Source organism: Bubalus bubalis, chromosome 5, assembly GCF_019923935.1.
Source record: "Bubalus bubalis isolate 160015118507 breed Murrah chromosome 5, NDDB_SH_1, whole genome shotgun sequence".
In the NCBI taxonomy this organism is placed as follows: Eukaryota; Metazoa; Chordata; class Mammalia; order Artiodactyla; family Bovidae; genus Bubalus; species Bubalus bubalis.
In genome coordinates, this window is record NC_059161.1 from 76919363 (window position 1) to 76943046 (window position 23684).

Here is a 23684-nt window from a genome sequence, read left to right on the forward strand (position 1 = left end):
CTGGCATCACAGCCTCTGAGTGTGACTGGGTGGGAGCCCAAGGGAACAAGTATCTACGGCCCTCCCCTCCTCTGGGCTCCTCTGACTTTGACTTTGTGGCTGGGTGGCTCAGAATAAAGGTGTGATGGGTCCGAAGTGTAGGAGGAGCTGGAGTTGGGGCTGGCCCCACATTAGAGGCAGAAATGGTGGTGGACAGAGACTGCTGACGATCTAATCTTTATATAGCCAAGGTGGACTTCTCCTTTATGTAACTGTGTCATCAAATGAAAGCAATTAGGATTTTTTTTCTTGGTGGATGGACACTCTGCTCTGAAATTTTCATAAGCAAAATTCAACTGAGTAGGGGCCAGGACCCCAGGTGTTTAAATCTGTGTCTCCAGAGTACACAGTGATCCCTCTCAGGGAAACCCATACTCTCACTTCTGTCTGAGACTGATTTTTTTTTCTTTGTTTTGGATAATATCTATAATTTATTGGAAAATTTCAAAACACTGTGCAGCATATTACATACATTATCTCAATTGTTTCTCACAGAAGCCCAGTGAGGTGGAGAATGTAAGAGTTTCAGAAAGGATAAACCATTGGCAAAGATCAAACTGCTAGGGAGAAGCCAAACCATAATTTGATCTTACTAGGTCTCAAAAATTATTCTTTCTTGAGCACTCTACGTTTTAAAAATTGCTTTGGAAACACCCCACCCCCGAAATAATGCCTAAATGCAAACACGTACATGGGTGCATACTTAGTCACTCAGTCACTTACAACTCTTTGTGACCCAGTGGACTGTAGCCCACCAGGCTCTTCTGTCCATTGAATTTTCCAGGCAAGAATATTGGAGCAGTTTGACATTTCCTACTCCAGGTAATCTTCCCCACCCAGGGATGGAAGCCTCATCTCTTGCGTCTTCTGCATTGGCAGCAGGATTCTTTACCACTGCAGCCACCTGGAAAGCCAGAATGTAAAAGGTACATAAAGATGTCCAAAGCTGTTTTAAATAACAGAGTTGAAGATCATTTGTATAGTTTTCCCCTCTCAGTAGGAGGTCAAATCTGGGACTAAAGTGGATTCCTTGTTATTATCACATCATGTAAATTAAAAAACAAAACAGGGAGGAGAAAAATCTCAGAATTCCAGCTGTGGCCCATAGTCTACAATAAAATGTAAAGATCTTAATAAACCAAAGCCCTTAAGAAAAGCATTCAAGAGGCCTGCGATTTTAATAAAACCCAAAAGCTCAATTAACTTTGTGCAGCTAAACTAAATTGAACGGGATGAGAGCTGGCAGAGGGCCTGACACACCACGGCGCTAACGGAGTGGAAATGAACCGAATCTCTTGGTCCCGAAGGGTTACTGCAAGCTGGACCCGCGCCTGGCGCTCGCGCAGGCGCAGAACCAGGGCCGAAGCGTTACTACAGAGGGACGCGCGCCTGCCGCTCGCGCAGGCGCAGAACCAGGCGGCCAGGATGAAGGGGCGGGGCGCACCGCTCTGCGCAGGAATCACAGTCCCGCCTACCGGGCTTCAGTTCCCGGCCTTGCCGCTAGAGGCGGCCGCGAAGCTGAGCGGGCCTGGTTTCCAGCCGGGCCGCTTTCCCAGCCGGGACTCAGCATGGCTGCCCCCAGGGCCGCGGGTCTGGCAGCCGACGTGCGTCCGCTTTCCTGACAGCTCGCGGCGTCTGTGGTCTCCCTCTCTTCCCCAGGCCACTCCAGCGGACATGTTTGCCAAGGCCTTTCGTGTCAAGTCCAACACGGCCATCAAGGGGTCGGACAGGTGAGGGGGAAGAGGGGCCCGTGCCTGCCCACGAGGGCACCCCAGCGTCTCTCGAGCTTGGCCGGCTTGCAGCCTTTCTGTGTTCGGTCAGCCGACCTGGGGTGGAGGCCGAGGGGCACAGCCGGAGAAGGGACCCCAGAGCGGGGCAAGGGTGAGTTAGACATATTTTGAGGGTGAGAATGGGAGAGGAGGCCCGAGTTATCTCCCAGGCTGTCTTTTTTGGGATATTCTAGTGAGTTTCAAAGAAACGTAATTCAGTCAGCGCGTATTGACTGCAGTCTGTTCAAAGTGTCATGGATGTTGCAGAAATGAAGGAATACGGGATCCCTCCCCTACTTGGAGCTTTGAGTCCCTTGGGAGAGATTGGACGGGGTACAGAGAACTACAAGTATATGAGAAGTGTCTAGTCACTTCTCATATCTGGCGGGAGAGACACATGGAAGGTGAGGTGGAAGTGGATGAGCCATAGGTGGTAACTGTATCTGTTCAGACAGTGTTGCAAACGCAGATATCACCTTGGGGATTTTAGAACCACTGTTTTCTAGTTGTCATTCTTGATGCCCTGGTGTATCCGTTTGATCATAAGCTGTTAGATATGCCAGCCATATATGAGAAAGGGGCAAATCCAAGAGCTATGCGTGGAGTCAGGAAGGCAGGACTGAGTTTCCAGTGGCAGGCTAACTTGGACTGCTCACCAGGTCTCAGTTTTTTCTTTCTTTCTTTGTGAAGTGCAAAGACATGCCTCAGGAACATGTGAAAATAGATGAGACACTGGATGAGAAAGATAATGGGATGTTTTGGAAGAGTGTGTGAGAATAGGGCATCATCAACCAGACTTCTTGGTCCTCATGACTTTATAGTAAGTCTTTCTGAGTCCTCAATATTTATTAAAATCTATGCAGGCAGCCTTCATACCAGATATGTGTGCCCTCTGCAGGAGAAAGCTTCGGGCTGATGTGGCAGCTGTTTTCCCCACTCTTGGAACCGATCAGGTCTCTGAGTTAGTGCCTGGAAAGGAAGAGCTCAACATTGTAAAGCTGTATGCTCACAGAGGAGATGCAGTGACTGTGTACGTGAGTGGTGGTAACCCCATCCTGTTTGAACTGGAGAAAAATCTGTATCCAACAGGTATGGCAGTGGCATGGAGATGCCCTTACTGTGGTCTCTGCCTAATATTTGTTTCTCCTTGTTTCTTCCATTAACCTGTCTTCCTTAAAACAAATGAATGCAAACAAAAGAATTTTTGTTTGTTTTGCGTCCCTAGAATTGAATCATACAAAACCAGAAACTGCTATAGAAGGGAGGGGGGAAAAGGGCTAACACAAAGCAAGGGTTGTTGCCGAGGGAAATGCTAACGTGAAGAAACACTTGTTTCTAGAGGGTTGACTAGGAATGGAGCAGAGGACTTGAAAAGGGTGGAGTTTCAGTGAAATGAAAGTCGCTTAGTCATGTCAGATCTTTGTGACCCCATGGACTGTTTAGTCCATGGAATTCTCCAGGCCAGAATACTGGAGTGGGTAGCCGTTCCCTTCTCTAGGGGATCTTCTGAACCCAGGGATCAAACCCAGATTTCCTGCATTGCAGGCAGATTCTGTTACCAACTGAGCCACCAAGGAAGCCCAGGAATACTGGAGTGGGTAGCCTATGCTTTCTCCAGGTGATCTTTCCAACCCATGAATCAAACCAGGGTCTCCTGCATTGTAGGCGGATTCTTTACCAGCTGAACTACCAGGGAAGCCCCTGAAGTTTCAGGGCATGTAAAAAATGTTTCTTAAAACTGCCACTAGTGCACTTTTCTTAAGATACTGAAGAGATACTATGATGGGAAAGAAGGTGAATTAAACTCCATACCCAGCTGTCTTAGTGATGGACTTTGGTTGAGACGTCTCACCAGAATTCTTTCTTATGCTGTCTGTGGCTCTCAGGATTTTGTTGCTTGCTTTCCTCACGGGTCTCACAGAGTCAGTGTCTTTTTCTTTTTTCCTTTCCTGGTGACATCTACTTTGTCCTTTGGGGCTTTTCTTCCTCCCAGCTTGGCTTTAGCAATGCAGTGCAGTTTCTTATCCCAGGCCACCCCTACCTTACCCTACTTTGCTGTTGTACACATACACGCCCTTTTTGTATGTATGTACACATACAAGCCCCTGCTAATGGCTATGGAAACAGAGGGAATAAAAATAATAAATGTGAAAAATTTCAAAATGTCTTATAGGCTGGTTTTCTGGTTCTGGATTACTTGCTTCTGAGGTTGTAAATGAAATCCCTGTTGGGTCTCTGTCCCTACACTGGGACAGTGGATCAGAATCCACTGTGGCCCTTTTCTTCTGCTCCTGCAGTCCGGGTGAAGCAATAGGTGCCTTCAAGGCTCAAGTGACATCCAGTTTCTTAAGTCTCTGCCTTCTTCGAGGCTGCAGCCTCTTTAAGAAGGGAGTCAGCCCCATGTAAGCTGTATGGAATGTTTCTCACAGGAAAAGGGGCACTTGATTCCCAGAGTAGGGGAAAGGGATACTGGACAGGCAAAAGCAGATGTTCACCTAATCACTAGTTTTAGCCTTACATGTAAATATCCAACTTCAGCAGTTAATCTCTTAAAGTTGCAGTTCACTTCATGTGTGTCTTCCTACCAGTAAAAATGATAACTTCTCAAGATCACAGATTGAGAGAAACTACAGCAAAGAACTCAATATGTAAAGAATCGGATCTCTAGGGCTAAAGGAAGCAAAGATTCTAAAATAAATAGCATGTGACATATAAACTGCTTCACAAACTTGGGGTAACCTAATTTTAAAAAAGAAAGCAGCTGTTTGGACATCCCCCCACAACCCGCTCTCTAGCTTTGAGTTGAGTGTCTTTTCTGTATTTTGATGAACATGGCCTAGTGTTTGGCTTTGCCCATTCCCAGAGGATTGACTCTTGGCAGTAAGTGTTTTCTGACCCTCTCTTTGGACAGTGTATACCTTGTGGTCTTATCCCGATCTTCTACCAACGTTTACAACATGGCCTCTGGTGCTCGAAAAATTGGTTGGGGGAGCAGGTAAGAGTATTTTCTTATATTCTGGATACTGTCTAAAACCTACTTCAAAAAAACCAACTACTTTAATAAGCGTACCCATTTCGTGCATTCATATGAAGAATGGAGTTTCCCCCCATGTCTGTTGCATCTCTCACTTGGCTGCTTCCACAGACTCCCTGGGCCTCAGAGATCCTGCTGTAAGCCTTAAATAAGATGAGTGACATGAAGTGCCTTGTGAGCCGCCATTGGCTATCCTTTAGGTTAATAAGATGACTTGGGGAAACCAGACTCGGATAGATCACGGCAACTAGACCCTCAGCTTGGTCCTTCAGTTTGACCGCTAGCCTCCCAAAGGGTGGTCTGGTACTCAAGCTGCTGCTTTCTATTTTCATTATGAATAATGTAGTTGATAGTTAATGAACGTTTGTGGACTGAATGAATGAACGATGAAGTAATCTGTGGAATTAGCTGTGACGCTTTTGTTTGCCGCAGATTTGATGCTGCCAGGACTGGTGGTGCCCCCTGCTGGCCTGCCTCAGGTACAGAAGGGTGACCTCTGTGCCGTTGCGTTGGTGGGGAACAGGTACTGTGCGGGTCAGCTGTGCCTCTGGGGGGCAAACTTAGGGAAAACTTGGGAGGGGTGGGAATGACAGCTTCACAGCATGTGGAGAAAGGATTAAAGGAGAAAACAAATTCGTCCTGAAAAATCCCGAGAGTGGAAATGGCAGTGAGCCTGTGGAGTGTGCACACATCTGGGCCAAGTATATTTGTTCCTGCTGCTGCCTTCTTTATAAAATTTATTCTTTTTTCTCATTAAAAAAATTTTTTTTAGATTTACAGACAAGTTGCAAAGATAATACAGAGTCCTGATATACTTCTTACCCAGCCTCTTGTCTTGATAACATCTTATATAACCACAGTACAGTTATAAAAACTAAGGAATTAACATTGGTTCAGTGCTGTGGACACTATTACAGAGTTTATTCATATTTTCCTGCTTTTCCCACTGTGTATATGTATTTAGAGATTCTTTTGCTCAAGGATCCAGCCAGGGGGCCGCCTGGCATGTAGTTGTCACGCCTTCTTAGTCTCCTGTGATGTTTTCTTGCTTTCCTGACTTCCATGACTTCAGGACTGTTTTAGTCTGACATCCACATCATCATCATCTTTTAATTATTTTTAATAGATTAATTGAGGGAGATAGAGTTTATATATTGTAAAATTCACCTATTTCAACTGTACAATTCAATGATTTTTTTTAACCTATTTATAGGGTTGTTTGGCCATCAGTGCACTAAATAAATACAATTTATGTACAATTTTATTAAAATTTATTTAAAATAAATTAGGAAATAATCATATGAACAGTTATGAAAAATCAAAACCCACTCACCCCATAATTCTTTTCTCTAGAAGTAACCATTATCATTCTGATGCACAGCCTTGCCAGCCTTCTTCAGTGCATATATACACGTGCATATAAAATGTCTGATGTGGGTTGTGTATGTTTAAAAATACAAACAAACAAACTCTATCCCTAGTATTTTTTCAGTTCAGATCGTGTGCACATTGTCCATGTCGGCAAGCACAGATAAGCTGAACCATTTTACCCGCTGTGAGGTATGGAGAAGGTCGTCTCCCTGTGGACAGTGTGGTTGCCTCTGCTTTGTCACAAACAAGAGCTTCCCAACGCTTCTGGGGACACCGGTGCCAGTGTTTCCCTAAAGCAGATCGTGCACGTGACGATCGTGCACGTCTTCTGTTGCCCTACAAAAACCCTGCTGGTTTTCACTCCACCTAAAGGGTACATGGAGCCTGTTTCCGTACATGCTCCCCGACACTGGATATGATGGGTTATATTCATTTGTGTCATCCTGAACGAAAAGTGACATCTCATTATTTTACTCATTGCCTTTTTGAGGGAGAAAGATTGTAGGCCTTGAGGGTGGGGGGTGGGGGTGTCAGTATTTAAAGATCTTATTTTTGCTGCTCATAGTCTCTATTTTCCTTGACCCTTTGGCACCAAGTGCCTAGAAAGGTTTCCATCCTGTTTACATGTAGCAAAACCTAGCTGTTGAAAAGAATGGTGATATTATTGTTTCCCCCACCCCACGCCCAGTATTCTATCCCAGATAGGAGAAAATGATGGAAATGTGTATTTGGCCTGCTTAGTTTGACGTTTAGAATGTATGTGGGAATGAAGCCTGGGTGGTTTATGGCAGATGATCAGGCCATACTCGAGACTGAAGATTTTGAGCCATTGACCCTTCCAAAGGTGGAAGACAAAGACCCTTCTTTTAGGAACTGGGAAAGAAGCCAAATTCAAAGATTCTGTGGCAGGAACTGACCCATGGGCACAGTGAGTGGAGCCACCAGATTAGCAGATTTTTTTTTGCAGTTCAGGTGTTGGGAATTCAGCCCTTGAATCTTCTCCCCTGGGTCCAGGCAACCTTGCTGGGCTTGTATATTCCCCTACTGTTGGACAGCTAGACACCAATCCTTATGGGCAGTGTGTGAGCAATGCTTGAGTTACACTGGGATGACAGAGATTTGCCATTTGGGCTTTGGAAGTTTTCTGTAGTTATTGTAAATGTGTGGTCTTCTTTTTTTGGATATTATGCACACGTTCAGTTCTTAGATGGCTACACAGAGCAAGCCCTGTTATAAGAGCTAACTCAGAAGGAACTTCTAGTTGGTTCCACACATCTGTCTTCTCTCTTCCCGGTGGCACTCATCAGCCTACTTTATGGCGTGGGAAAGACCTGCCTTCTCAACTTGCAAATAGGAAGGCTCTCCCTTTTTTTTTTTTTTTGGCCTTCCTGCATGGCACGTGGGATCTTATTTCCCTGACCAGGGATTGAACCTGCACGAATAATTTATATTTTTGAAATTAAAGAAAGAGAACTTTTAAATATCCTTCTGAGTCCTGTCTGGGTTTGATTTGTAATAGGGATAAAACAGTGATAATATCAGTAGATGAGTTATTTACCCAGGAGAGATATTTGGTCAAGGGATTTTTGAAAGTCGTGTGTGTGTGTGTATGTATTAGTAGCTTAGTCGTGTCCAGCTCTTTGAAAGTCATGTTTATAGGTAATTTGAAGAGGATTGAGACTGCACTGAGTTTTCGTTCTGTGGTATAAGTGGGTGCTTCAGGTTTGCAGCCGTGGTGCTTTGAGCACGTGAGAAAGCCGGTCTGGCGGGTGCCCTCCTGGAAGCCTTTCCTGACCCTTGTCTCCTCCTCAGAGCCCCCGTTGCCGTCGGAGTCGCCGCCATGTCGACAGCTGAGATGCTGGCCTCGGGTCTGAAGGGAAGGGGCTTCTGTGTGCTCCACAGCTACCAGGACCACTTGTGGTGGGCTCAGTCTTTCTTCTGTTTTACGGGGAAGCTGGGTGGGTGCAGAGAGCCCAGGGCCTGGGTTCAGAAGTGAGGGTTTTGGTCCCTGTTGTGTCCTCAGTTGCTGGGCAGACATTAATTTCCCTGCTCAACGTGAATAAAAGACTTTTTTTTTCCTTTTTAGAGAGGAAATTACAGAGAACTGTAATTGTTTTCTAGGCAAATTGTAGAATCCTAGGCCTCGAAGAAGGCCTTCAGGACTGTCTTTTCTCTCAGCGCAGCGATGTCTTTAGCTTTATAGCACTGGTCCATCTGGCCTTCTCTGCCGCGTACATTCAGGCATCTTCTGGCCCCATGACGAGGGCTCAGAAGTTCTCACATCGGAATCCAAATCAAAGCAGAGTAGCTCCCCAGGCTCCCGGGTGATAATCTGGTTACTGTTATGTTGTTTAAATTTTACATTTTGGATCTCCTCATTACGGAAGTTGCCCTTTCTCACTGTTACCCTTGCTCTCTGGAACTGTATCAGAGCTTATTTTCTGGTTATTTTCTTGTCTTTCAACCAAAATAGTAAATAGGGCTCTTCTCAAAAGCAGCGTACCCAGTCCTTTGGCCAAGTGTTGTGGCCTGTTGGTATAGATTTACCTGTGACATTTATAGTCAGTCTTCGAGTTATTCATTTTACAAGTATCAGCCAGACCCTGCTTTGCTGGAGGTACAGCCTCATCCGTCTGGGTCTCAGCAGATGTTTGCAGGCTGCTTACTCATGAGCTCCCAGTTCCCTGTTTTCTGTCAGTGTGAGAAATTAAAGTCTTGTTGTCTGAATCGTTTGGTCAGCAGCTGCCTCATCTCCCATCCTCCCACTTTCTGAAAATACTCTCAGTATTTACATGATCAGAATCGCCTGAACATGCCCTCTGGCCTCACTGTCAGCCTCATTAAAAGCCTTGCTGCAGTTGTTAGTAAACTTAGTTTGACTTGCATAATCTTAGTTAAGGTAAAGCTTTTTGGGTGTACCATCCTGTCTTCAGAAGGCTTAATGGCATAGAACCATTGTAATCTCTACTCTGCAGGTTAGGTTGCTTTTTTTTTTTTAATTGAGGTATAGTTGATCTCCAGTGTGTTAGTTTCAGGTGTACAGCAAAGTGATTTTAGTGATCACTAGTATATCTAGCGATTCCAGATATAGATATGTACATACATCTTCTTTTTCAAATTCTTTTCCATTAAAGTTTATTATAAGATATTGAATATAGTTACTGTGCTATCCAACAGGTCCTTGTCATTTATCTGTTTTGGATTACCTTCTGGTTTAACACAGAAGCAGCTGTTTTGCAGTCTTGAGCAATTCAGTTATTTGTACTTTGTTCTCTACTCTCAGCCTTGGGTTTGTATTTCACCACTGGTACTACAGATGCATTTGCAATCTTAATTTTGTTATTTAATTCAAAGTGGTTTTATTTTTAATTCATATGAAGGGAATACTTTTGGAGGAGGGGGGCTTCTATGTAAATATATTGTCTTTAATTTTTCTCTGTCCCTGAATTCCTGTTAATATTATTAGTATTCCTTTGGGATAAGGAGGATGCAAGAATTCCTCTCCCCATTTCAGAGATGAGGAAACTGAGGCATGGGACTTCTCTGGGCCCAGAATTGAAAACAGAGTTGAGATGCACGTCCAGGCTCTCTGGCTGCTCCCGGACACCCCTGCCTGTGACTCTCATTCTCCCTGGACCCCTGCTGGCCCCCTGACCAGGGTTGGAGAGTGTGGTGGCCGCCGCTCAGTGTTTCTGACATGAGGTTTTTGCAGGCGATCTGGAGACAAATCCAGTCCACCGTCCATTGCCCCACTGGCTCTGGATCCCCCGGATCTCAGTGAAGGGAAGGGATGTGTCAAAGCCGACACTGCCCTGCAGGGCGACGTGAGGCAGCTGACCCTGGAGGAGGAGGTCCAGCGGAGGTGTGAGGAGAAGTCCCCGTCAGAAGCCACGGAAGACCCCAGCCCTGGGGGCCTGCACGCGGACCCCACGGACAGCAAGACCCTTCAGGGTACAGCTCTGGGGGTGGAAGGTCCGCTTTCCCGGCACAGGAGGCTGACGTGCGCTGCGCTGCTTCTGACCAGGCCTCGTGGGGGGAGGGAGACGGCCTTGGCTTTGGTCAGGGAGGTGCCCAGTGCTTTGCTGTCTCACCTCGGAGTCTTTCCCACATGAATCATGTTTCTCTGGGTCCCCGTGGGCCCAGCTGCACGGCCGGCCAGAGTTTCTCCAGCTCTGACTTCTCTGTCAGAGAAGCGTTGCATCTGGCCGGGTGGGACCCTGAGACCTGCTGCCTCCTCTGGGGTCAGCCCTCTCCGGAGGCTCCGTGTTCTGGAGAGTCTGGGTGCTTTGGCGCCAGGCAGCAGGCTCCCTCAGAACCCGGGGGTGAGGGGGAATGTCATCGCGCAGGCCTCTGCATCCCTCCGGAAGGATGAGGTTCTCCTGTTCTCCTTGCAGAGCAAATGGACGAACTGCTGCAGAGATGCTTCTTGCATGCTTTGAAGTGCTACATCAGAAAGGCTGACCTCCCGTTGCTCACCAGCACTCTCCTGGGCAGCCACATGTTCTCCTGCTGGTACGGAGGGTCTTGGGGGCGGGGGGCCAGGGGGGCCCCTCTCCTCTTCCTCGGTGGTCGGATGGGACAAGGCCGACGGGGGAGTTGTCTGAGGAGCATGATGTGGAAAGCGGGATGTGGAGGGTTCATATGGCAGATACTGAGTTTTAAAAGCTTAAATGTGAGCCCGTGAAAGGATGCTGAGGAAATGAGACTAAAATTCCCAAGGTGCTCTGAGCCCTGCCTCTGCTCTGGTGAAGCTGGGCTCTCTCGCAAATTGGGCATTATGTCCCATCCAGGAAGTGTCCTGGGGCAGCCTGTTTGTCTGAAGGTCCAATCCCCTCATGCTTTTCTGAAGGTGGGCTGGGTGAGCTTGTATCAGAAGGAAGAGGCGGTGTGAACCTCCCACCGCAGCCCCAAATGCAAGCCACCAGCAGAGGGAGTATTGTTATGTGTGGATTACTTCTGGACTTTGAAGCTGGGCTCGCAAGCCAGCTCCCCAGGGTGTTGGAGCAGGGTGGATTTGAACCTGTAACCAGGCTTCTTAGCGCCCTCATTCCCAACACTTGTAAGGTTGCCATCAAGATCAAATAGCCTGACATTTCATAAGCAACCAGTGAATATTACCATGTCAGGAGATTTGCTTATTGATTTTCACCCTAAGTCTGACCTTCTTTCTTTTTGAGAATTTTGCTCTTTTTTTTTTTTTTTTTAAATTATTTTAAGGTGATTCTCTTCCTCTTCATGTGAGCTTCTTTAAGGCATTCTATACAAACGTGAGGTCTGGAATGGGTGGCAGGATACTTGGTAATTTGTCCTGACCTTGCTGGGTTGCAAGTAACTGGGAAAAGGGATCCTGGAATATTCTCTAGGATAGAGGTACTTAACCTGGGATGGGTTCTAGAAAGGATCCCCGTGAATCCAAACTGCTATTGCTTATCACATATTCAGAGAAGATGTACTTTCTAAGGAGTTTTCATTAGGGACTTCTCCCCCAGAACTAATAGCTGCGGGGTAGAGGCTCCAAGCTTTTTCGATAAAGAGTCAGTAATTATTTTAGGCCCTACAGTCTCTCCTACAGCTGTGTACGTCTGCCACTGTGGCCTTGACGCAGCCGTAGATGGTAGATGAACGGGTGTTGCCGGGTTTTGTCTGCAGGATGTAGTTTGCCAAATCCTGCTCCAGCCTGGCTGCCACAGTGAGCTTGGTGTTAGAAAGACTCACCTGGAGGTGAAACTTCTGAGGACATAAAAGATCGTCTAGTTTGAGAGGAATCTAAAATTGTACCTAATACAGTACCCATGAGCCATATGTGGCTATTTAAATTAAAATTAAATGAAATTTAAAATATATTTCCTCAGTCACATTAGTCACATTTCAAGTGCTTAATATCCATATGTGGCCTGTGGCCACCACGTTGATAGCAGAGAACATTCATTGTTCACAGGAAGGTGTGTTGGACAGCAAGGGTCTAGAGTGTCTGAAGTCTTTACCTCTTTCTGATGCTGCCACCAAGTAGAAAGTTCTGGAACAGTGGCCTCTTCCCGAGCATCCTGGAGGAAGGCTGAGGAAACGGCCTCCTCTCAGCGTCAGGCAGGTCTCACCCTACTGCTTTGTTAGCTTAACTTGCCTTTTCCATCTGCCATCAGCCCCGAAGGACGACAACTGGACATAAAGAAGTCAAGCTACAAAAAGGTAAGTGGGTCCCTTCTCCGCATGCCCGCACAGGGAGCTGTGTAGGGCACTCGTGGCGTGAGCTGGTTGACGTGGGGAAGCCTTGTCTGAGGGCTGATGCTAGAGTTAAGCTTTTTGATTCCAGGTATAGTGGGGTAAGAAAGCTGTCCCGGGGCTGAGGCAGTTGGGTGGGCACCCACTCCCCTCTCTCCCTCCCAGCCCTTTATACCCAGTCTGAGTTCCGAAGGGCTTCACCCGTTAGTCCCCAGCCCTCAGGACGAGGACAGGGACTGTCCCACGTCCCCCCCAGGCCCTGCCTGGATCGGCGTCCGGCACATTGTAGGCGCTCAGCGCGTGTGCGGAGTCGATGAGGCCCCCTACCGCTGGCGCTCTCTCCCTTAGCTCTCTAAGTTCCTGCAGCACATGCAGCAGGAGCAGATTATACAGGTGCAGGAGCTGAGCAAAGGGGTGGAGAGCATTGTGGCCGTGGACTGGAAGCACCCGAGGTGAGTGCCGGGGGCCTGCTCACCGCAGCTCAGCTGGCCCCGGGGCACCTGGGCCAGGACTGCGGAGCTCGGAGACACTAGTATAAAATGTGTTTTTTCTTTCCTTCTGCTGGGTTTCAGGATCACATCTTTCGTCATACCCGAGCCCTCCCCGACCTCCCAGACAATCCAGGAGGGTAGCAGGGAACAGCCCTATCACCCTCCAGATATAAAACCCCTCTACTGTGTCCCAGCCAGCATGACCCTGCTCTTCCAGGAGTCTGGCCACAAGTGAGTTTTCAGAGAGCAGCCCTTCTCTTGCCTGCTTGGTGTTCTGGCCTATAACCCTCTCAGCCTGAGTAGTGCTCTTCTGTGACTGGCAAAACCTGCTCTGCCCTCTCCTCCCCCTCCCCCCAGACCCAGCTTCAAGCCTCCTTCCCCTGGGCAGGGTCTCCGGACTCAGTGAGCGAGAGAGTAGGTCTCTCCCTTTTCTACCTGTGACGAGTCTTCACACGGCCCTGCGGGCCTCAGGCAGGCGAAGGGAAGAACGCAGAGCTCGAGAAGCCGAGGACAGCGCCCTGCTGAGCAGGGAGTGAGTCTTGCTGTTTGCGGTTTGTCCCCCAGCACAGCGTGAGTAACCTCCTGGTCGCTTCTCACCCAGGAAAGGGAGTGTCCTGGAGGGCAGTGAGGTCCGAACAGTCGTCATCAACTACGCCAAGAAAAATGACCTGGTGGATGCAGACAACAAAAAGTGAGTGGATGAGGAGGAGGGCTTGCCCTGTGTCTTTCCACACTCACCTTCAGCAGATGTGGGGGGTGGCTGGGAGGGCGGGGTACAAGGGATCTCAGCCTTCTAGAAATAATCAAGGCCGGTGGTTTCTAAACCACAGGCCGTGGACAGTGAGAGTTGTGGCTAGGGTAGTCAGATCCATATATACCATCCACACTGACTGCAGCCTGAAGAAGCATCATCTCATATGTATCTTGGGGTTTCCCTGGTGATTCAGTGGTGAAGAATCCACCAGCTGGTGCAGGACACCCAGGTTCAATCCCTGGGTCGGGAAGATCCCCTGGAGGAGGGAATGGCAACCCACTCCAGTATTCTTGCCTGGGAAATCCCACAGACAGAGACTTCTGGCAGCCTGCAGTCCATAGGGTTGCAAAAGAGTTGAGTATGACTTAGTGACTAAACAACAAGACTGACCTGAACATGTGTATCTACCATTGATTGTCAAATGCAGGTGCTATTGTGAGGAACAAAATGCAAACTTCAAAAAATTTTACCAAAGCCATCTTAGCTTTATGGTGTTCTCTATTTTCCTAGTAGGTGGATACAGAAGGTAAACCACTAAATGAGTGTGCCATTAATTTTTTTGTTGTTAATTACAAAAGACACCCTCGTGATCCAAAAGTTGGGAACTACTGGCTTCATCATGGTTAGTTAATAACATAATTGAGCCAGGGATCCCAGTGTTTGCATTTTTTCCCCATACCACTTTCCCATCCACTGCCTACTTCTCCTTTATTCTAGGAAAGCCTGTGTACCTCCCATCCAGAGAATACGTTGCGTCCTGGACTGTGAACCCCTAATTGGTTCCAATAATCCTGATTGACTGTGAACAACACATAAGACACGAATCCTGGGGCTACTCATTGCTTCTTGTTTCCCTTTAGTCTCGTGAAATTGGACCCCATCCTCTGTGACTGCATCCTAGAGAAGGATGAGCAGCACACAGTCACGAAGCTCCCGTGGGACAGTCTCCTGGGCAGGTAGTGCGATTGGCAGCCCCTCTCCAGCATCGCCATCCCTTCCCCTTGACGTGCAGCGCGTCGGGCGTCAGCATCGTCGCTGTCATCGTCCCTTCCGTTCCGTAGTTCACACGATGTCAGTCTGCATAAACATGGGCATGGGTAATTCTGATGTGGAGGGTCTTTGGGACGATTTGGGCCAACACAATATAGAAGAGAAAGAGAGAGGAAAAGAACATTAATTGAAAGTAAGAACTTCAAAAAGAGAAACAAAAAGAAAGTGGGAGTGGGGGATGGGGATTGTCTTAAAGTCAGTCTTTTCAAAGGAAGGATTCTTATACCTTTTCTTTTCCATGGAACCAAAACCGAAAATAATTTATATCAGGAGTTAGCAAGCTATTGCCTGTGGGCCACATCTGGCCTGCTACCTGTTTTTGTGAATAAGGTCTTATTGGCGCACAGCCACACCCATTTGTTTACATAATATCTACTCTGTGTTCTTGCTAAATGGCAACGTGGAGTAATTTCAACAGAGACCATATGGCTCTTAAAGCCTAAAATATTTACCATCTGGCTTTTTATAGAAAAAGTTTGCCTCTCCCAATATATATGCTAGCAAAAGAAAATCTGGTTAGACAAAAGGTAGAAATTCCTTTTGGTAAAGGCGTCTAGAAAAGGTACATGATTGGAACCTGTCAGCAATGCGAAGCTGTGCTTTATCCGGCTGGGTAAGGTAGAGTCTTGAGACAGAAATCTGCCACAAGGCCGCTGGGCAGATTTTCAGAAGGCCAGACCTGTGGACAGTTTCCAGGGGCTCATCTCAGATGTCCCCTTCCCTGAGTTGGTGGGTCTCCACTGCAGCTGCATGTTGGGGAGCTTAACAGTTATCTTCCTTCAGAGCCTTCTTGTAGCACAGAGAACTCCACTTGGTGCTCTGCGGTGGCCTAAATGGGAAGTAGGTCCAAAACAGCGGAGATGCTTGTATACGCATGGCTGATTCAGTTTGCTGTGCTGCAGAAACCGACTCAGCAGTGTAAAGCAGTTACAGTAGCACGGTTTTAAAAATGGATCTTCATGATCAGAGTTTCTGACTCAGTTGGTCTGGGGTGCAGCTCCCTAGTTGATTTGCATGATTCCACCCTGCAGCCAGAGGCGAGCCACTGCCTGCAAGATCGGCTTCCATCTAGCCGCCCGCTGGGCGTGAGCTGTGAGGAAATGGCTTCTGCTGGCTTTATCAGCCTCCAACTCGTTAACTCCCATTTCAGATGTTTGGAAAAATTGCAGCCTGCCTATCAAGTGACCTTTCCGGGACAAGAGCCCATTGTGAAGAAAGGCAGGATCTGCCCAATTGACATCACCTTAGCACAGAAAGCTTCCAACAAAAAGGTAATTTTGAAGAGATACAACATTTGAAGATGGTGGTTTAATCTTCCTGATAAGTTCTAGTCTCTCTAATGTGATTGGAGATTTTTAGATTGGCCTCAAACACCTCAAAAGTTGTTTAGGAAACACTCGTGTTTGTGTGACTAGGCTGGGTTCTGTGTAAAACAGGTGAAGCTGACCCCCTCCCTCACTGTCCTCTAGGATTTTGTGCTAGGAAACTTGCTAGAGCCTGGTTCTGAAAGTAAACAGGATCTTATATTTACTTTTTCCTTAGAACTCTGGTATGGGCCTTCAGCCCTTCTCTTTCAGTTGGCTCTTGGGCCTTGTTCAGTGAAAATAACTGGTAAAGAATTGCTGAAGAACTGAGCGTGTTTAGCTTGGCAACATAGTCGTAAGAACAAATTACATCTGTCCTCAAATATGTGAAAAGCTGTCCTTGGGAAAAGGACTGCGTTTACTTTGTTTTGAGAAGACAGAAATAGGATTATTGGGTAGAAATCCCAAAAGACAGACTCTAGAAGTGTGTGGTTACGAGCGTAGGCTTTGAGATTACAGAATGGGTTCCAGTGTGGCTTTGCCTTGCTGCTTGACTTCGAGCACAATACTTCATGTCATTTTTGTCTGAGTTTCCTTATATGAAGAATGGGGATAATACCTACCTCATAAGGCCTGTGAGGATCAAATGAAGGAATATAAGGTGAAATATTTACAATACTCCTTGGCATATAAACGTTCAACAAATGAGAACCAAGTGATGATAAGTTTAATAATTACCAATAGCCACCATTTCTTGAATGTATAATTATATACAGTGATGGTTTTGTTTTTATGTTAAAAAGAGCCCTTATCTCTTAGAGATACATACTGAAATATTTGTAGATGAGATTTCTAGAAGGATTTGCTTTAAATTAACATAGGAATGCGGGTGGGTGGGGATATAGATGAATCAGGGTTGGTCATGAGTTGAAAATTCTTGGAATTGGTGATGGGTACATGGGGCTCATTGTACTCTTCTAGTTTTATTTATGTTTTAAATTCTCTATTAAAAAATTTTTTTAAAACTTTAGAAAAAGCATATGTACGAGAAGGAAATGACAACCCACTCTAGTATTCTTGCCTGAGAAATCCATGGGCAGAGGAGCCTGGTAGGCTACGGCCTATGTGGTCGCAAAGAGTTGGGCACAACTTAGCAACTTAACAAACAAACAAAAAAAAGTATATGTCCTATATGAGATAGAGTATCTTGTCCCACTAAATATAATGTGTAACATACACAGGCACACCTTATTTCATTGTGCTTCTTTTTATTATGCTTTGCTGACAGTGTTTTTTTTTCAAATTGAAAATTGCTTGTGGCAATTTTGTGTCAAGCAAGTCTGTTGGTGCCATTTCACCAGCAGTGCTCATTTCTTGTGCCTGTATCACATTTCCGTAATTCCGGCAATATTTCAGACTTTTTCATTATTATTTGTTATGATGATCTGTGACCATGATCTTTGATGTTACTATTGTGAAAAAGATTACAACTCATTGAAGGCTCAGGTGATGGGTGGCACTTTTTACAAATAAAGTATTATTAAATTAACATATATACTTTGTTTTCTAACATATAATGTTATTGTACAGTTAACAGTATAGTGAAAGCATAACTTTTTAAAGATATTTTGTTGAAGTACATTTGATTTACAACGTTGCTTTTAATTTCTGCTGAATACAAAGTGATTCACTTATATATATGTATATATATATATAGGCTTTTTCATATTCTTTTCCATTATGGTTTATCCCAGGATATTGAATATAGTTCTCTGTACTATACAGTAGAAACTTGTTCTTTATCCATCTTGTATACACTAGTTTGCATCTGCTAATCCCAGACTCCCAGTCCTTCCCTTACCCGCCCTCTTCCCCTTCGGCAGCCACAGGTGTGTTCTCTGTGTCTGTGAGTCTGTTTCCGTGTCTTCAGTTCAGTTCAGTCGCTCAGTCGTGTCCGACCCTTTGCGACCCCATGAACCGCAGCCTTCCAGGCCTCCCTGTCCATCACCAACTCCCGGAGTTCACTCAGACTCATGTCCATCGAGTCGGCGATGCCATCCAGCCATCTCATCCTCTGTCGTCCCCTTCTCCTCCTGCCCCCAATCCCTCCCAGCATCAGCGTCTTTTCTAATGAGTCAGCTCTTTGCATCACATGCCAAAGTATTGGAGTTTCAGCTTCAACATTAGTCCTTCCAATGAACACCCAGGACTGATCTCCTTTAGGATGGACTGGTTGGATCTCCTCGCAGTCCAAGGGACTCTCAAGAGTCTTCTCCAACACCACAGTTCCAAAGCATCAGTTCTTTGGCACTCAGCTTTCTTTATAGTCCAACTCTCACATCCATACATGACTACTGGAAAAACCATAGCTTTGACTAGACGGACCTTTGTTGGCAAAGTAATGTCTTTTCTTTTTAATATGCTAAGTTAATCATAACTTTCCTTCCAAGGAGTAAGTGTCTTTTAATTTCATGGCTGCAATCACCATCTGCAGTGATTTTGGAGCCCCCCCAAATAAACTCCACCTCTGTTTCCACTGTTTCCCCATCTATTTGCCATGAAGTGATGGGACCAGATGACATGATCTTAGTTTTCTGAATGTTGAGTTTTAAGCCAACTTTTCCACTCTCCTGTTTCACTTTCATCAAGAGGCTCTTTAGTTCTTCTTTACTTTCTGCCATAAGGGTGGTATCATCTGCATATCTGAGGTTATTGATATTCCTCCTGGCAATCTTGATTCCAGCTTGTGCTTCATCCAGCCCAGCATTTCTCATGATATACTCTGCATATAAGTTAAATAAGCAGGGTGACGATATACAGCCTTGACATACTCCTTTTCCTATTTAGAACCGGTCTGTTGTTCCATGTCCGGTTCTAACTGTTGCTTCCTGACCTGCATACAGATTATTTCTCAAGAGGCAGGTCAGGTGGACTGGTATTCCCATCTCTTTCAGAATTTTCCACAGTTTATTGTGATCCACACAGTCAGAGGCTTTGGCATAGTCAATAAAGCAGAAGTAGTTGTTTTTCTGGAACTCCCTTGCTTTTTCCATGGTCCAGCGGATGTTGGCAATTTGATCTCTGGTTCCTCTGCCTTTTCTAAAACCAGCATGAACATCAGGAAGTTCATGGTGCACGTATTGCTGAAGCCTGGCTTGGAGAATTTTGAGCATTACTTTACTAGCATGTGAGATGAGTGCAATTGTGTGGTAGTTTGAGCATTCTTTGGCATTGCCTTTCTTTGGGATTGGAATGAAAACTGACCTTTTCCAGTCCTGTGGCCACTGCTGAGTTTTCCACATTTGCTGGCATATTGAGTGCAGCACTTTCACAGCATCATCTTTCAGGATTTGAAATAGCTCAACTGGAATTTCATCACCTCCATCAGCTTTGTTTGTAGTGATGCTTTCTAAGGCCCACCTGACTTCACATTCCAGGATGTTTGGCTCTAGCTGAGTGATCACACCATCCTGATTATCTGGGTCGTGAAGATCTTTTTTGTAGAGTTCTTCTGTGTATTCTTGCCACCTCTTGTTAATATCTTCTACTTGTGTTAGGTCCATACCATTTCTGTCCTTTATCGAGCCCATCTTTGCATGAAATGTTCCCTTGGTATCTCTAATTTTCTTGAAGAGATCTCTAGTCTTTCCCATTCTATTGTTTTCCTCTATTTCTTTGCACTGATCACTGAGGAAGGCTTTCTTATCTCTCTTTGCTATTCTTTGGAACTCTGCATTCAGATGCTTATATCTTTCCTTTTCTCCTTTGCTTTTGGCTTCTCTTCTTTTCACAGCTATTTGTAAGGCCTCCTCAGAGAGCCATTTTGCTTTTTTGCATTTCTTTTCCATGGGGATGGTCTTGATCCCTGTCTCCTGTACAATGTCATGAACTTCCATCCATAGTTCATCAGGCACTCTGTCTATCAGATCTAATCCCTTGAATCTATTTCTCACTTCCACTGTATAATCATAAGGGATTTGATTTAGGTCATACCTGAATGGTCTAGTGGTTTTCCCTACTTTCTTCAATTTAAGTCTGAATTTGGCAATAAGGAATTCATGATGTGAATCACAATCAGCTCCTGGTCTTGTTTTTGCTGACTGTATAGAGCTTCTCCATCTTTGGCTGCAAAAAATATAATCAATCTGACTTTGGTGTTGACCATCTGGTGATGTCCATGTATAGAGTCTTCTCTTGTGTTGTTGGAAGACGGTGTTTGCTATGACCAGTGCGTTCTCTTGGCAAACCGTTATTAGCCTTTGCCCTGCCTCATTCCGTACTCCAACTCCAAATTTGCATGTTACTCCAGGTGTTTCTTGACTTCCTACTTTTGCATTCCAGTCCCCTATAATGAAAAGGACATCTTTTTTTGGTGTTAGTTCTGAAAGGTCTTGTCGGTCTCCATAGAACCGTTCAAGCTTCTTCAGCATTACTGGTTAGGGCATAGACTTGGATTACTGAGATTTGTTCTTTTTTATGGCTGAGTAATATTCCATGTGCCACATCTTTATCCGTTCATCTGTTGTAGATTGTTTCCATGTTTTGGCTGTTGTAAATAACACTGCTATGAGCATAGGGGTACATTTGTCTTTTTGAATTACAGTTTTGCCTGGATATATGCCCAGGAGTGGAATAACTGGATTATATGGTAGTTCGGTTTTTAGTTTTTGAGAAACCTTCATACTGTTCTCCATAGTGGCTGTACCAATTTATATTCCCACAGAGAGTGTAAGAGGATTCCCTTTTCTCCACACCCTCTCTAGCATTCATTATTTGTAGAATTTAATGATGGCCATTCTGACTGGTGTGAGGTGGTACATTATTGTAGTTTTGATTTGTATGAGAATGTAACTTTCATATGCACTGGGAAACCAAACAATTCATGTGACTCATTTTATTGTAATATTGGCTTTATCATGGTGGGTCTGGAATCGAACCCTCAGAATCTCTGAGGTATTCTTGTCTTGGATGGGGTAAAAAGAAAACTTCAATTTAGAAGCACAAAAATTATTTGGATGAATAGATATGGTTGTAGGGATGGTGAGCATAGGGTGAGGAGGCTGCAGAGGCCCCGGAAGGTTTCTGGGGGTGGGCACATGGTCTGTACCCACCGTCAGTCTTTTCTCTTGCCCAGGTGACCGTGGTCCGGAACTTGGAGGCCTATGGCCTGGACCCGCGCTCAGTGGCTGCCACCCTCCAGCAGCGATGCCAGGCTAGCACCACCGTCACTCCTGCCCCGGGGCTCAAGGACAGCGTGCAGGTTCAGATCCAGGGCAATCAGATCCACCACCTTGGCCGGCTGTTGCTCGGTGAGCATCCCCCCTGAAGCAGAGATGTTAGTCTTACTTGGCAAAGGTCTTCCTACCAACTAAAGTCACTCTAGTGAGTTTACCATATACATAGCTTTAGCAGCCAGCGAGAGGTGGAGCTAGTATTTGCCCTTTGTCTTTTAGCCCCCAGATTCAATGTTTTATCCACCATCCTAGTAGAGAAGTTTTCTTTCTGGTTTTCCTTTTTTATAAAACGTGTTGAGCACTCAGCCTTTGCTAGGCGCTTTCCTGGGCTTTTTGCAGGCTTGATGCTAAAGAACCGTTTCTGTTGTGCAGATGAGGAAACAGGGTCAGTACTTTGTACTCAGATAATTCAGCTGCTCAGTGCTGTAGTTGGACTTCCAACCTTGATTTGCAGAATAAACTCTTTAAGTTCAATAAGCAAGACCCACCCAGTCCAGCTCCGTCTTCCCTCCACCTTCTCTGGCAGGTCCCTGACTCCCAGGCCAGGCCTCAGCCATGCTGCTCTCCTTGCTGTTCCCTGCGTGCACCCCCACGGTCACCCCTGGCTGCTTCCCTCTGTGTAGTCCCCTAGCCTCGAATGGCCTCTCGCAGCCTTAATTAAGGCTCATCGGCCCAGCTCAGGGGCCACAGGAAGCCTGTCTTAGAACATGTCCCATTTTAAAATGTTCTGTTTCCTTAAATTGACATTTAAAAACCTGCTAACATAGCACTTTCCAATTGTGTTTATATTTCTGATTAGTGTCTACAACAGGGCTGATTTATTCTGCTGTCTGAATTCCCTGTTAGAATGAGCATCTTGAATCAGAGACCTTACCTTTTTCATTCCCAAGGTCTGGCACATAGTAAATGCTCAGTAAGCAAACTTACTTTATGATCTCAGGCAGTACCCAGCAGTTAACTTTTAGAGCTGCACCCCTTTAAGTGAAGGTCCCCATGTGAAATACAGAAGAGAAGACAAACACATAGCTGAACTCAGACATACGCATTCTCGCTTATGAGAGAATCACAAATGCCTGAAGCACACCCGGAAAGTTGTTAGCAACATGAAAGTTGCTGAAGGACTTCAGCCTCGAGGCGTGAGGATGTGTGGTCCATCCCGCAGGGGTTGACTGTGAGCTGAGTGTGGAAGGGCAGGTCACGTGATGGAAACGGTTTGGACTGAGGCTCGATGGCGGGCGTGAACAGTGGGGCGGGAGGGCTGGGAGGCGGCTCTGCAGCTGGGGCCCTCGGCGTGCGTGCTGAGTCGCTTCAGTCTTAGTCCACTCTGTGCAGCCCCACGGACTGTAGCCCACAGGCTCCTCTGTCCATGGAATTCTCCAGGCAGGAGTACTGGAGGGGGTTGCCATTTCCTTCTCCAGGGGATCTTTCAAACCCAGGGATCGAACCCGCGTCTCTTACGTCTCCTACACTGGCAGGCGGGTTCCTTACCGCTTGTGCCACCAGGGGACCTTGGAGATCGAGGCAAAGGAGGGTCATTGTAGACGGAGGGGAAGGGGCGGGCAGGAGAGAGCGTGTGCAAACCTCACTGAGGAGTTTCTGCCTTTTGGATTGTAGAAGAGTATCGGCTTCCTCGAAAACACATCCAAGGCCTGGAAAAGGCCCCTAAACCTGGCAAGAAGAAATGACAGACTCTTGTTTCATGTGGTTGATCCAGTGGAAATCCAGGCTCTGGGCTGGTAACTTATATGAGTATTTTGTTTTTGCAAATTAAAAAAACTATATATATATATATAATTCTTTACCAAAATAAATTTTTATTCTAATCAGAATTGGATTCCCTTTTGTTTCTTCCACTTAGCTAAACTGTTGTACCGAGTTTTCAGGTTCGAAGCCGTTTGAAAGGAGCACTGGAGGCTACTCCTTGCGTTCGTGTGGCTTCAGTCATTTGGTGTGAACTCTGCCTTCAAGCCCCACAGCCCATCCAGAGCTCAGGGCCGGGGACCCTGCCTTTCTTTAAAGTCCTTCTACCAAATATTCAGTAACCTCTTGCTACTCTTACTACCTAATTAACCTCCTAGCCCCAGAATCATTCCTTCGGCTATCTAAAGGGCTATTTGTCTGTTTATATTTGTCATCATTCAAAAGAAGGAACAGTTCTCTCTTCCTTGAGCAAAGTCTAGGCTAGACCAGAAATAAACAGTTAAAGCACACTAGGACCTGGGTTTCCATACAACAGTAAGTTTCCCTCAATACTGACAATAGCTGTGGGTTGTGATGTGGCTACAGGATAGATGACTTTGCCACAGTTAAGATAATCAACTAATGCTTTCTTTGGCCCCAAACTTCTTCACCTGGGGCTCATAGACAAGGTGTTCAGAGAGTCCATGGAGTTCTCTGAAATAGTGCATGAGATTTTGTA

At 45.9% G+C, this 23684-nt stretch overlaps 1 protein-coding gene across 2 annotated transcripts; it reads left to right on the top strand.

Moving 5' to 3' along the window:
• Positions 1–1528: 1528 nt before the first annotated feature.
• Positions 1529–23094, top strand: EIF2D (eukaryotic translation initiation factor 2D). Of its 2 annotated transcripts, XM_006052805.4 has the most exons (15): positions 1532–1769; positions 2707–2897; positions 4720–4803; positions 5275–5365; positions 8026–8133; positions 9926–10164; positions 10608–10725; positions 12354–12399; positions 12781–12884; positions 13005–13154; positions 13525–13614; positions 14538–14633; positions 15878–15998; positions 21166–21340; positions 22880–23094. In XM_006052805.4, exons 1-15 carry the CDS (start codon positions 1714–1716, stop codon positions 22948–22950), a joined length of 1740 nt encoding a protein of 579 aa, XP_006052867.3. In that variant the 5' UTR covers positions 1532–1713; the 3' UTR covers positions 22951–23094. The 2 variants fall into 2 exon arrangements, with proteins under 2 accessions (XP_025133520.2, XP_006052867.3); XM_025277735.3 differs by lacking the exon at positions 21166–21340 and having other exon boundaries at positions 1529–1769.
• Positions 23095–23684: the final 590 nt, after the last annotated feature.